General features: G+C 42.2%; 1 protein-coding gene across 5 annotated transcripts in view; it reads left to right on the top strand.

Annotated features, from left to right (window-relative positions):
• Positions 1–15,000, top strand: part of LOC137967650 (NLR family CARD domain-containing protein 3-like) — a 308,047-nt gene that overhangs the window by 141,232 nt on the left and 151,815 nt on the right. For 2 of the 5 annotated variants that reach the window (XR_011116551.1, XM_068814173.1), the window contains one exon: positions 1–2,897. This exon is cut by the window's left edge and continues 362 nt beyond it. The exons of 1 other annotated variant lie outside the window; for it this stretch is intronic. Coding sequence is in view for 1 of the 4 variants with exons in the window: in XM_068814169.1 (XP_068670270.1) it covers positions 2,755–3,060 (306 nt within the window). In the remaining 3 variants the exon portion in view is untranslated. Of the gene's footprint in view, positions 3,496–3,658; positions 6,209–15,000 lie in introns of those variants that run through there. 2 more of the 5 variants (XR_011116550.1, XM_068814169.1) reach the window with 2 other exon arrangements.

Genomic DNA, 15,000 nt, shown 5'->3' with positions numbered 1-15,000 from the left:
GTTAACGAATATCGACGCAGAGATCTTGCCGACGATAGCGATGACGACAAAAGAATAAGGCAGGCTGAAGCAAGAGCCTCTTAGAAACGAAGGCGCGCTCAATCCCAAAAGAAAAGACCCAATTTCTCTCAAGGATCGTCATTTTCACGTTTTTCCGGTGCTCCGCGAGCCAGTTCTCCCGTCCCTCTTCTGCAAGCCTCAGTTTTTCCTACAGCGTTACAGAATCCGTACATTGGCAGCTGGCCCAAAGCATCTCCTGGCTTGCGAGGGGGTTCCTGCTTCGCGTGTGGAAAGTTTGATCATTTTCGCAGTCAGTGCCCGGTCCTGAACTACCAGTCTTCAGTAAATCAGCGTAACAAGCGCGTGTGATGGCCTGTGAGCCCTCCCAATCCCTACAGAACAGAGATAAGTCATCAAATTATTTTTGCGAACATTATAATTTAGACTTTTACGAATATGAACAGGGTGTTAGTTGTAATATTGTTGTGCCAGATAGATTGAGGAACCATATACAGTTTTGGCTTTTGATTGGTTCTAGTCAGTTTATTTTAGATGTCATTAACGAAGGGTATCGTATTCCTTTTCATTCTACGCCTCCACCTAGTTTTTTGAGGAACAAGAACTCTGCCCTAGCTCATCCGAGCTTTGTTGAGGAGGCTATATCTGAGTTGCTTCTTACTGATCGGGTTTTCGAAACGGATGTTATTAATTCCTCGTAATGTTAATCCGTTGTCCGTTTCTGTCCAGTCCTCAGGGAAGAAGCGTTTGATTTTGGATCTCAGATTCATTAATAAGCATTTATGGAAACAGAGTATTAAGTTTGAAGATCTTAGGGTTGCTCTGAATTATTTAGAAACGGGTTATTTCATGTTTTCCTTTGACATTAAGAGTGGGTATCATCATGTCCCAATTTTTCCTCCTCACCAGTCCTTCCTGGGGTCCTCCTGGTTTTACAAGGGTAAGACTAGATACTTTTGTTTCCGGGTCCTCCCTTTGGGCTCTCCTCAGCCCCTTATATTTTCACCAAGCTTTTCAGGCCTCTCGTCGGCCCTTTGAGACACCAAGGCATCCACATTGTAGTTTACCTCGACGACGGTTTTGGGTAGCTCCTTCGTTTCAGGCTGCCTTGGATCATAGCACTAAGGTAAAGTCAGACCTGGTGCACTCTGGATTTGTTCCTAATTCGGTAAAGTCTATTTGGGTCCCCACTCTTGTTATTGATTGGCTGGGTTTCACCATCGATCTCTTCCAGGGTTTGCTCTTTATCCCAGGGAAGAAAATCAAGCGTGTTTTGTCCGACATTAATTCTATTTTGGAAGTTAATTGTTCCTCTGCTAGGGAACTCTCTGCCCTTGCAGGCAGGATCAATTCTCTTATCCTGGCTGTTGGTAACGCCACGACCCTCATGACAAAATTTCTTCCTCCAGTCCAGCTGGGATTCCAAATTCCCTCTGCCCCCCTCTGTTAAGGAGGAACTTCTCTTTTGGAAAGAAAATGTGCGGCGTTTGAATGGAAGGCCAATTGGCCAGCAATTTTCCGGTTCGTGTACTATTGTTTATTCCGATGCGAGCGACGTTGGTGCCGGGGGGGGGGGGGGGGTTATTAAGGGTCGCGACTGTGTCATTTGTCACCTCCCTTGGTCCCCTGACGAGGCAGGCCGTAGTTCAACCTGGCGCGAGCTTCAGGCGGTCCATGTTTGCCTTTCTAGCTTTTCTAAAACATTATCTAGTTTCGCAGTCCAATGGTTTACTGATAACCGTAACTTTCTATCTATCATTCGCAGCGGTAGCATGAAGCGTGATCTTCACCACCTCGCCTTGTCTATCTTTAAAATAGTCCTCAGGAATAGCATCGATTTGCAAGTAGATTGGATCCCCAGATCCTTCAATGATCACGCCGATGCTATCAGTAGGATTATTGATTTTGATGATTGGAGTTTTTTTGCCTTGAATTTTGCAATCACATTGATCACATTTGGGGTCCCCATACTGTGGACTGCTTTGCGAATTTTAATAACCGCAAGTTAACCAAGTTTTATTCCCGTTATTGGAACCCCCACGCCCAGGGCGTCGACGCTTTTTGTCAAGACTGGGAAAAGGAGAATAATTGGTTAGTACCCCCGGTGTTCCTTGCTCCCCGGGTAATTAGGCATCTTGTAGAGTGCAAAGCTGAGGGAACCTTGATCGTTCCCAAGTGGGTTTCATCTCCATTTTGGCCCATGCTTTTCGGTCCTCAGTCCCTTTACAATCCTTATGTTAAGTGTGCGATTATCTTCACAGATGTTTCTGGGATTTTTGTCAGGGGCTTCACTGACTCTATTTTCGATGGGCCTAAATTCAAATCCCACGTTCTAGCCGTCCGTCTGTCGGCTCGTTAAATCATGATATGTAATCTTATGATATGATATATTCTTTAGTCATTATCCGCTATATTTTGCTCTCTTTGTCATGTTCCATATTTCATTGTATCATTCTGTATTAAACGCTTTAGCTATCATGTTCACAGTTAGTGGCCTGTCTCGTTCCCTGTTTATTTGCCTCGATGGCAATTATCTCTGTTTAGAGTTTTTCGGTTTAACCTCGCGTGACGTCACGTGTGCCTCGGTGGCCGTGTATGGGCATAGTCTCGGTGACCACTACTGTTCGCTATGGGTGGTGTTCCCCATGTTCTGTGTCACCCACCCCTCCGTATCATAATCCTTTTGTTTTCCTCGCGGATGCCTATCATGTATCCTCTCCCTTTGTTTTTCCCCAGACGTCTTTTCCAGCCCTATGTGGACCGAGCTCACTCATGTACAGGACCCTTATCTACGCCGTTTGGCTGACAAGTTACCCGAAGTTGTCCTTGGTTCCAGAGCAGATAGTACTACACTCACCTATGTCAACGGCTTTAAACGATGGCGCTCCTGGGCCTCCAAGTTTCCCGAGATTACTGTGCTACCAGCTACACCCGCCTATGTTGCCTTGTACTTGCTTGGTGTCCTTCAAGCGTCCACTTCTCCATCCCCGGTGCAGTCAGCCTTGTACAGCATCCGCTGGGCGCACGATATTGCTGGTTTAGAGTCTCCAACTATATAGTCATACACTCCCACAGAAAGTCTTAGAGTCAGCCAGGCGGAGACTGTCCCACCAGACATCCAAAAAATTACCTATCACAGGGGAGATTTTGCTCAGGTTTTTCCAGAGCCTTGACGGGTCATTGGTGGACACGAGGTTCGTGGCCATGGCTCTCCTTGCCTTCGCAGGGTTCCTGAGATTTGATGAATTATCAAATCTTAAGCTTAAAGATGTAGTTTCCCATGCCACATACTTTGAACTGTTTATCGAAAGTAGTAAGACTGATCAATATCGTGAAGGCGATAAAATTTATGATAGAGAAGGCGTTTAAACTGATTTAATGAACCAGACCAGGGGCGTAGCCAGGATTTTTCCACTGGTACTCACAATATTCCAAATCTCTCCCTCCCCTTCTCCCCCCCCCCCCCCCCCCCCTTCCCACAATTTGGTCTGGAAAAACACCGTCTGTTGATTTATCAACATCACTAATTTAAAAAACAACAATCAGGGCTAAATGAATAAAGGCAAATAGTGATCTTTAATTTATTTGCTTTTTGTACATTTTTTTATTATTTTCTATTTTTTATTTTCGATTTTTTCAGGCACGCACGTGCGCCCCTGCAGACTCTCTAATGGTGCGCACACCCCTGAAGACTCTGTAATGTTACAGGGTAAGCTGTTCCAAAGAGTTGCGCCGCTGTAACTAAAACTATTTTTCATATAGTTAGTTCTCGGAAAAGGAACAACAAATTTGTTAACCGAGTCCCTCAGATAATAGTTTGATTCATTTCGCGTTACAAATTTAGACGTGAGATATTCGGGAACCAGACCGTTTAAAGACTTTAAAAGCATTAGGGCTTTCTGAATTTGACGTTGAGATATCGATTGCAAGTCTTTCCAGCTGAGTTTGTGAAACAAGGAATCGACATCAATGTCATGGCTCGATGAAGCTATTACTCGTGCAGCACGGTTTTGTAGCTTTTGTAGCTTGTTAGATAATGTTTTGCCCCAATTACCCCAGACTAGGGTGCAGTAATCAAAGTGATATTGAACAAGTGAGTTGTATATGCTGAGTAAGATGAATTGAGGCACAAATGCCTTAACTCGCTTTTAGTCTCCAATTACGGAAGCGATCTTTTTACACAGCCTATTAGATATTCATCGATATGTATTCCAAGTGATTTCACAGGGGAAACTTATTCAATCGGAACATTATCAATGGAGAGTTCGAGTGTATCAGACAGAGTATTGAAGGTTTGCCTGGAGCCGATCAACATAAATTCAGTTTTTGTAGCGTTAAGAGTAAGTCTGTTAGTCACAAGCCATTTGCTTAGCTTTTCAAGGTCGTGAGATAGACTAGACTGAATGAGATGCAAATCTGAATCAGCATAAGTAACGTGTGTGTCATCAGCATACATTCTTGGTACGCTGAACGATAGACAGTTAGGCAAATCGTTAATAGTCAGAAGGCGGAAGAACCAACCAAGGACAATACTAGTTTTCAGGGCCGAGTTGCTCGAAGCATTGTTAGCGATAACCGTTGGTTAAGATGTGTTAAAACCTATAGGTTGTCATGGTATTTAACTGGGTTACCACAAACCATGCTTCGAGTAATTCGGCCCAGGTCCTTCGAGAGCAAAAAACTGGGTCTTTCTACAATTAGAGGAAAGCATTGTATTTGTACACTTGGGGTTACTCCTTATTTGGCGTTCCGGTACGTGCAGAAGGAACCAAAACACTGCTTGCGACTCCGACAATCTAGTAAGCCACGGATTCAAAAGAGAAATTGGTTTTCTGCTTCCGATTCCATCAGTTTGATTATCGCTCTGCGCTTGCGATACGACCACAACTCCAATTCCATTGCGAGTGAAAACAAGCCCTTGACGAAAAGTAAACTGTAGACAGTGAAAAAATATAATACCATCAACGCTGATATGGAGATGGGCTACCAAAAGCCGAAGCAACTTCCGAGGAGAGCCAAGGGTTTCAAGATTGAGGCAGAGTTAAAACTGGCACCAGGCGACAAAGGAGTCGGTGTATTTGCTGCTCAGTTCATTCCCGCTAACACACAAGTTGGTGACTATCGCTACATTTACTTCGACGAAAAAGAAACCCTTCAATTCCTTGCATCTTTACAAAGCGACGAAGAAAGGGCGTTCTGGTTATCACATGCTTTTGGTAAAGATGAGATGATTGCAGCTCATGACGCCAGGGTTGATGATGGCGGATTTATCAACCACAGCGATTATCCAACATTGATAGATATTGACGGACACGATTACACAACAAGAGATGTTTACGAAGGAGAGGAACTTACAGAGAACTACAGCACATACGAGGAAGTTGTCTTTTTTGAGAAACTTTGTGACCAGTATAGTGTAATAGATTGGTTCATCGGAAACGATCAGATGAATAATAATCATGATTCAAGAATCTTTGATGAAACTTGCTTACCCTCGAATTAGCATACTGCAGTTCGCGTGACAATTTTGCATAAAAATAGTGTATTTTGAGCGGTAGGTTCAGTTTTAGGTATTGTTATTTAAGTCTTATACAGGTACAAAAAGAACTCATTTTCAACGTCTGTTTCCAAGGGAAAGGTAAACCTTTTCTAACTCAAAACAGCAGCTTCGCGTGATGTGCGCGGCGTGAGCCACTTACATGTCTACTTCGAGACCCTTTGCGGAGCTCAGACTGATTAGCGTCCGCCGCCATTGTCGCTCGTCCCAGTATCAATACCTAATGGAATTCACTGAGTTAACAAAGTTCCTGGAATACCGCTCTTCATAGACTTCGAAAAAGCCTTTGATATGTTGGAGTGGCCTTTTATCCATCACACTTGAAATTTCTTCAATTTTGGCCCTAACATTCAGAAATGGATTTCTGTGCCCTACGGGGACGTTGAGAGTGGATACATGACTAATTAATTTCAGGTGTCAGATAAGGCAAAATCCCAAAATTACAGGCATTAAATTACTTAATTCCAGTGAAGTCAAACTAACCCAATTTGCTGACGACACTACTTTAATATGCAAGGATACTGTGTCATTGCATGAAAGTACGTTGCTTTTGCGGAACTTTGCTGATATTTTAGGCCTAAAACTAAACAGTAAGAACAGCAAGGATAATAAAAATGTGTTTAAAATAGCATTTTAGCAGATGTGTGACAACTTTAACGTGAATCTCCGTAAAAACGAAGGATTTTAAACTTATATTCCGGAATACGGTCAATCGAGCACACCCTTAATCTCACCGTATTGTGATAATGATTCCACGACCAACTCATCCTCAACATACGAACGAAGCCCCAAAATGCTGACATTAGCAAAACAACCATGCGAGGGATGAACACCAACATGAACATCTTCAAAATCAAACCCTTCGTCAATAAGTGCATCAGCTCCTTCCATGGAATCCAGCTCTACAAGATACTCGTTATTCCCAAGATCTTGGGAAACAGTAATAGAAGAAGAAATATCTTGTTCAATCGAAGTCTTCAGTAAACCAACATTCATCTTGTACGGCAACTTAAAAGTGACGCTCCGACCTTTCCGGTCGGCCATCCCCGTACTGGGAGGGAGAGATTAATCGGCCCCTAAACCATACGCGACTAACCCCTTGACTACTCGCAGCTCCTCTGTTACAATATATAAAATAAGGGATCGTCTATAGTTTGGAATTTTTTTCTTGCATTTCGCCTTGTGGTAAGCACATTTACCTATCACATGCACGAGTGTACGTACAGAACGCATGCGTATTTGTGACATTTGTACACACATTTCGCCATGTGGTAAGCACATTTACCTATCACACGAGTGTACCTACAGAACGCATGCGTATTTGTGACATTTGTACACAAGGAAAAAAAAAAACTCTTTTCGGGGCCCCCTGCTACTTTCGATCCTAGGAGGGAGAGATTAATCGGCCCCTAAACCATACGCAACTAACCCCTTTTTTTGTCTCTAAAAAGGCTCTCGAGGAGCTTTTTTTATTTACAAGTAAAGAAGGAATTCAATTTGACTTACATTGCATTTGCCTGGCATTTGCGGCTATAATGATGAAGCTAATTTATGTAACATTTTTGCTTAGAATGTGAAGACTAATTGATTATTCTCGACTTTAGCAAAAACTTCTGCAAGGCACCACTGATATTCAAAGTTTAAAAGAGTCTGTCACGATGAATACAACTTCAACTGAAACCGCAAATGCGATTTTACTATGGATGCAAAAATCGCTTCCGGTGGTACTGTGACATTGTGAAGTCGATGATTTACGGCCGATTTGTATATCGAAAACCTGGCAACAGACAATGTCCAGTTAATTAAGTTAACATGGTTTTGACTAATTGGTTCACCACTTCTTTTAACTTTACCAAGTAACCTAATTGTCCTCGTTAGTTGTAGTTTACTACTTGAAATCTTATCTATGAAGGTCTTTGTATATATCCAAAACTGAACTACCGTTAGACAGTCAAGAAAAGCATGTTCGACGGTATCAGTCTCACCACAGCGGAGACAATTTGCAGAGTCTTGAAGGCGCATTCGCTGCAGAGATAAACCAGTAACAATGACCCTGTGTGCAATCTTCCAGTTCACATCACCCATCTTGTTAGACACCAGTGGAGAGTACAAGGCTCTCCATTGTTTTGCATTGAAACTAGGTGCCGGCTGAAGGGTACTTTCCCAGTAGTCTATAGATGGTACAACAGGTTTCCGTGGTTGGTGTAGCTGATGGTAAAAGTCACGCGTCTTACATGTAACAATATCCGTGGGAGGATGGCCTGGGTTTGGGTTAACAATACTAAAAACGGGTTGTAAGGTGGGTTGATTTCGTGTTTCGCTCGTGCTGATCTGGTGGCACCATTCTTTTGGTAAGGCGTCGAGAAGATCATTTAGCTCGCGTGCCGTTGTGGATAATGGACGGTAGTTGGAGTGATGGTCTGATATCAGCTCGTGGATGGCCGAGGCTCGCAAGAAACCAGGAACAATTTCGTAACAAGTATCTTTGATCTGGATAATTCCGGCTTCGATCCAATCTCTATATATCAAAGTCCTATTCCTGGAAGTAATCAAGCCATTCAGAAAAAGAGGTTCTTTTAGAATGTTCGAGACAGATACTGGGGTCTGGGAACGTGTACGATACTGGCTATGCTTGTACCAGGCTCTGAGCAGCTCCTGATGAAAGGATGGAATGTCTCTGTTGATGTTCTGCAAAGAATAATTCAGGGCCAAGGTCATTTTACCCAGCTTCATATTGGCTACGCGGAGAAAATGAGCTGTGAAATTCTTCCAGTGAGCATCTTCTGTTGTGAGTAGCCGCTTCAAGGTGTTCATTCGGAATGCTTGAATTTTAATTTCCAGGCGAGGGATGTTAAAACCGCCCTCACTGAGAGGTAGAACGAGAATGTCCCTATTGACAAGCGGATGTTTGTTGTTCCAGAAGAACCCATAGATGGCTTGTTCAATCTGTGCACAGGCCCAAGATGGTACAGAGAGAGATATAACACTATACCACAAAGTGGAAGTAAGGAGACTATTAATTAAAAGGGCTCTTCCCTTAAGGCTTAAGTCTCTGTGCCGTCAAACTGCGATGATATTATTAATTTTCTGAATCTTCGTTTCCCAGTTTATCCGAGAACAGTCCACGTTGCCAAAATACTGGCCCAGGATCTTTTCCGGGATGAAGTCATTATATCAGTCGAAATCATGTAGCTGCTCTGTACGCTGTGAAAAAGCTCCACACCATAATCCCTTACACTTGCCCTTGTTAATTTTGGCCCCAGAGGCACGCTCATAGCAGTCAAAAACGGAAAAACTTTCTATAATGGAGTCATCATCTGTTACAAGTAAAGTGGTATCATCAGCAAACTGGGAAAGTTTGAGCTCCGTATTAGAGTTGGGAGGGATGATCCCATGTATTCTAGGGTTGTTCCTGATGTTCACCGCCAATGTTTCAGCCGACAAGACATACAAGGGCATGGACAAGGGACATCCTTGCCTTAGTCCTCTCTCCAAGCCAATAAAAGCTGTGAACCAACCATTCGTTTTAACAGAGCTAGAGACTGAGTTATATATGACTTGGATCCATCTCAAGAAACTGGGTCCGAAACCAAACCGCTCAAGAGTCTTAAACAGGAACCCGTGCGCAACGCGGTTAAACGCTTTCAGCTGATCCACGGAGATCAAGGCGAGCGGGACATTCTCTTCGTTAGCATAAGTGATAACATCGCGCAAAAGGCGCGTGTTGTCATTTATTGTGCGACCTTTAATGGAGGCAGTCTGATCAGAATGGACAATAAGGGGGAGTACTTTATGAACCCTATTATCAAGCGCCTTGGTTAAAATCTTATAATCCGACGTCAGTAGTGTAATTGGCCTCCAGTTCTTAAGTAGTGTTCGATCTCCCTTTTTAAACAATAACGTAATCATCCCACATCGTTGAGATGCCGAAAGGCGCCCGGCCAAAAAGGCGTAATTGAAGACACGTGTCAGACTGTTGCCAAATAGAGGACAAAAATGCTTGTAAAAGTTTGACGTCAAACCATCTATTCCAGGCGATTTATCGTTTTCCATCGAAATAGCAGCTATTCGAAGCTCTTCCTCAGAAAGCTCTCCCTCACACAATTCGCACGCATCGTCAGGCAATCTTGGCAATGCATCGTTCAGAAACACCTCCTGAGCTTCTTCATCACTCACTTCCGCGGAATAGAGCTGACAGTAATCCCTTTGTATCAGATACAGTATCCAAGCTCTCCTTTGTAAGAACTCGAATGGTCTGGTCTGCTCTACGGCTTTTCTCCAGCGAAAAGAAGTAACGCGTACTTTTCTCTCCCTCTTCGATGAAACGAGCCTTTGTTCAAACCTTAATGGGCGAAAAAACTGTCACCATCCCACTCTCGCTTGATTTGCATTTCAAGATCTTCAGACCAATACGTCTCCTGTAAACAAATAATATCAAACCTTTTCCGAATAAAATATTGGAAAGCTAATTTTCGTCGATCAGGAGAGCGTAAGCCCCGGGCATTAATACTTGCCAAAATGGTCATTACGGCTAACCAGAGAAGGGCGATAGATAACAAACGAGCCATTACGAATCAGATAATGTTTTTCCATTATCTACTACTTTTTTACTGACGAGTTTCTCCGTTCGAGGTTTTGCACAGCTTACATTTGGCACAGGGTTCATTCTTTGCCAACGGCGCACCGTAACAAAGCCGGGGTCAGAGTCCGAGTGCTGCCTTTTACAACCTTGAACGTTTTCCTCAGAATCCATATCTTCAACATCGTTTCCATCCACAGCTATTTTCTTCGAATCCACAGAAATCCCTTTACTACTTGATTTTTCTTTTTCTTATATTTCAACACTCGTAGAATCATCTCCACTTTTAACATTATCCGCGTTCACTTCGATTACCGATTCGCGCTTTTCACAGATATATGACATATGTCCTTATTCTTTACAAACTACGCATTTAACTTCGGGACATCGTTTTCTCGTATGACCAACTTAATGGCACTGACTACAAATGGGCTGTTGGTTGTCATGTATCACTCTCCACCATTCACCACCGATTCGAAGTGAATAAGGAATAGAAGGCTTTGTTAACAACATCTTTATCAAACGATTACCATTTTATAAACCCGCTAGATCGTGATCCTTTTTATATTTTAAACGTATGATTTCACTTTTAATATCACCGTACTCCTTTAAGGCCTCTTTAACATCTTCCTCTGGACTGTAGGATCGCAAATTCATAATGCTAACATTTGTATATTTACCATGCGGTGGATGACAAGAAATGTGACTCTCTTCGACGTCAAAACCCTCCTCGAACAAAGTTTCCACATCCTCAGCATCTTCTACTTCAACAAGAAATTCTCCGGCACCCGTATCTTGAAACACAACGATTCTTGACTTAATTCCATTTTCGATGGCTAGTTTAAGCTGCCTTAAACTCGAATGATGTGGAACTTTAAACACGACGCTTCGACCTTTACGGTCCGCCATTACGGCCAACCGAACTGCAAGAACAACAACAAACTCCTTTGGACGCCAATAAACAATCAAAACTTTCGCAGAAACAATGTATACACTTTCACGTAACCAGAGAGTAGCAAACTTTCAAAAGCGCTAAAAAAAAACCGTAGATATTTCACCAGAGCAAACAGAAAGCCATACGTGATTAACCCCTTTTTTTTTGTATTTAGGCGATCCCCCGAGCGAGGTGCAATGCCCGGAAGTCTTGACAACAGAAAATGGAAACAACAGAAATGGGGATCGCCCAGGAGAGGGAGCACCCCCTAAACGGGGCCGGCACACCAAATTCGTCGGGGAGTCGAACCCCGCCTCTCCTACAGAGATAAAAAATCTAAAACGCGAAACATGCTAATAAAAGGCAAAACAACAAAAAAGGATTAAAAACAGACGTGGAGATGAAAATAATAAGTGTAAGCAATATTTACAAGAGCGAATGAACTAGAAAGAGCAAACGAAGGAGGAACCACTAATGTGTCCAAATACGCCGTTACCACCCCACTGGCGGAGGAAGTATTTGCGGCGACGGCTAGAGGTAAAACGTTTAAAATACAAAGGCAGATAAAAACGTAGGCGGGCCTTTATACCAGAGATAAGGTGAACTGCACTGGGGGGCTCATCTCATCCGACGAAAAACCAAAGAGGGCATGGCGAAGAGAAATAGACGGAGCCAGAGGGGAAGCCCGGGAGAGTTGAGTCTGGACCCAAGCATACCCACTCTGAACAAGAGGACAAAAGAAGAATAGGTGTTCGAGACTTTCCAGCTGAAACCCACAAAAACAGGATAAAGGGATAGTGGGACACCAATGCGCTGAGCAGTATATACGACCCCATGGGCAATCTTCCAGTTAAGATCGGACACCTTGCGATCTAGGGGGAGGAAAAACAAAGAACTCCAGGTAGCAGGCCAGTACAATGCACCAAACTATCACACGAGTGTACGTACAGAACGCATGCGTATTTGTGACATTTGTACACACATTTCGCCATGTGGTAAGCGCATTTACCTATCACACGAGTGTACGTACAGAACGCATGCGTATTTGTGACATTTGTGCACAAGCGAAAAAAAAAAAAAAACTCTTTTCGGGGCCCCGTGCTACTTTCGATACTAGGAGGGAGAAATTAATCGGCCCCTAAACCATACGCGACTAACCCCTTGACTACTCGTAGCTCCTCTATTACAACACAGGAAATAAGGGATGATCTATAGTTTGGAATTTTTTCTTGCATTTCGCCATGTGGTAAGCGCATTTACCTATCACACGAGTGTACGTACAGAACGCATGCGTATTTGGGACATTTGTACACACATTTCGCCATGTGGTAAGCACGAGATTATTCGTAGTCCTTCTAGTTCATAGTGCATTTTGGGTAATCCTGTCCAACAAGTCTGCAAGCACAACGCCAATCCCTTGTCTGAATCAATTTAACGCGTGGGAAATTGCCATTGTTTTCTTACTTTGGCGTTTTTTTGCCCGAGGGGCGCTTAGTTTTTAGGCTCTGTGCTTGCAAACTCTTAGCCCCACAGATCGACATCTGGCTCGAGCCGGACAAGGTTCCAAACTCGTCTTACAACCTTCTCCACGCCTCTTAGTGCTTCAAGAGACGTGAAGACTTGCGGGCTTTGAGACTTAATGATGTCTTTCGGCCACCAGACGTCGTTATAGCCGCTGCTTATCTCAACGGCCGACCGATAAGTGCCGCTTGATTGTTTTAGCCGCAAGTCTATCTGGGAGTCTTTTCCAGCTCACAGCAGAGCGCCGCTTTGAGCAGTACAAAGTTGCTTTTCTTGGTCTTTGTTTTGGAAGGTGGAGGGTTGGATGCAGGCACGGTTTCGACGATTAAAAAAGCCAGCTTCATCTTATCTTAAATTCTTATCTGTGACACGAAATTGTCACGAATGTAAAACAAACGGTGAGTACAGAACTTTCTATTCATATGTTTAATACTTGTATTTGTATTTTAACTGGTATTTACTTTTAGCTGTTTATTTTTAAAGATTTGATGGATTTTGGTCCCTGCCTTTTGTGAATTTTAATCTGATGTTTACTACAATAACAATAATTAATATTCCTTGTTACATTTGGTATTACAGCTATTTAGTTATAAGGGGAATAGAAGAGTAAACAAACAAAGAAATGTACAAGGGTAACCAATACGTTAAAACTACTGGGTTATCAGTATGCAAACTGACTTTGCTAAAATATGTCAGACACACACATCACACACAGACCCACCCAGATGTCACACTACACACATCACACACAGACTCACCCACACATGCACACACTTAAACTATATATATACATTGTGTACATGAACATCTAGACATAAAAAATGTAGGTATAATATACTAGAAAGAAAAGAGCAATACCATACTTAGTGATCAATAATTATTGTACCAGGTATGTGAAATCAATGTTACGTAATATTAAAAGATAAAGCAAATAAAATATTGTGACGAAAAGTTGCAAAACCGAAATATTACCAGGGAAAAGAAACTGTAAATAAGTTTAACTAGAGTAAGTGTTATTTTGACAGAAGAGTGATGTATAATTCTGAATGTATCAATTTCTTGATCATTCATGCAGTCAGGAGTGCAATATACCATCCCTTCTTATGTTTCAAAACTTCATGAGCTTCTGTAACAACCTTTTTTCATTAAGTTCAGATGTGGAGCTCAAATTTCTTCTTCTACATAGCTCTAATTAATATGACTGTATCACTGTCAAGCAGATCATTTTCTTCTCACCATGGGTAATAGAGCATACGGTATCTAATCGAATAATAAGTATAGCCTTAATTGTATATAATTCCAGATTTAGTTCTATTAAGAATTTTTGTAAAATAAGATATCTAATAGTGCTTTCTCCTAATGTGGTACTAATTAACTCAGAAACTTAATTTTATAATTTATTCACTTGTACATTTATCTTCTTCATTTTTTATGTAAACTTGTCTACCTACTCTTTTTAGTTAGGACATGACCCACCTAGATTAGCACCTGCTACTATACCTGTGGTTATGTCCAGGTTGTTAACAATACCTATTAGAAAAATAACAAACTGAACTGCACTGAACTGTAATTAACTGCTCGACCATTAAATAAGACGCAGTAAGAGTCTAATGGCGACAAGTAAAATACTTTTCTGTAAATTAGATAGAAAGTAAATAAGTGCCTCCCTCAAATAAGTGCTGCCCCCAAATAAGCGATGCACGTGAGGCACGAAAAATTAAATAAATGCTCCGGCACTTATTCAAGTAAATACGGTAAGTAATTGGTGAAACTATTTTCCGATTCTTTTTCACTTACTTGGTGTGTGATACCTTATGACAACCCTTATTTAGAACTACACAAGGGGAGAGTGGTAGTGCAGTGGTGAACTACACAAGGGGAGAGTGGTAGTGCAGTGGTGAGGGCACTGGTCAGCCACCAATGCGGCCTGGATTCAATTCCCAGACTCAGTTTCATATGTGGGTTGAGTTTGTTGGTTCTCTACTCTGCTCTGAGAGGTTTTTCTCCCGGGTACTCTGGTATTCCCCTCCATTCAAAAACCAGCCTATGATTTGATATGAGTTGATTTTATTTGATTTTTATACAGTGTCCTCAAGTAGTGCCCCTACCCCATATACAGTTTACACTCCAACAAAGTTCTTTATTGTTATTCGTTACCAAGGGATGCTGTAATTCAACCATACTGCCAGTAATAACGTGTGGCTGAGAGTTGAATGTGTCTTGCCATTCTTTTTTTTGGTCCTTAAAACAATAAGCAGCAACTTGTGCAAGGCAGAGTATCTATGGTTGGGAGTGATGTTGGTCTAAGCATATAGCATTCAATGGTATTTGAAAAAGACATCTGTACTTTCACCATCTGGTTTGTCATGTTTTCTCCCAACCTTGTTCCCA

The sequence above is a fragment of the Montipora foliosa genome, chromosome 8 (assembly GCF_036669935.1).
Source record: "Montipora foliosa isolate CH-2021 chromosome 8, ASM3666993v2, whole genome shotgun sequence".
Taxonomy (NCBI): domain Eukaryota; kingdom Metazoa; phylum Cnidaria; class Anthozoa; order Scleractinia; family Acroporidae; genus Montipora; species Montipora foliosa.
Note: the sequence above shows the minus strand (reverse complement) of the source record. Positions and strands in the feature narration are given on the sequence as shown.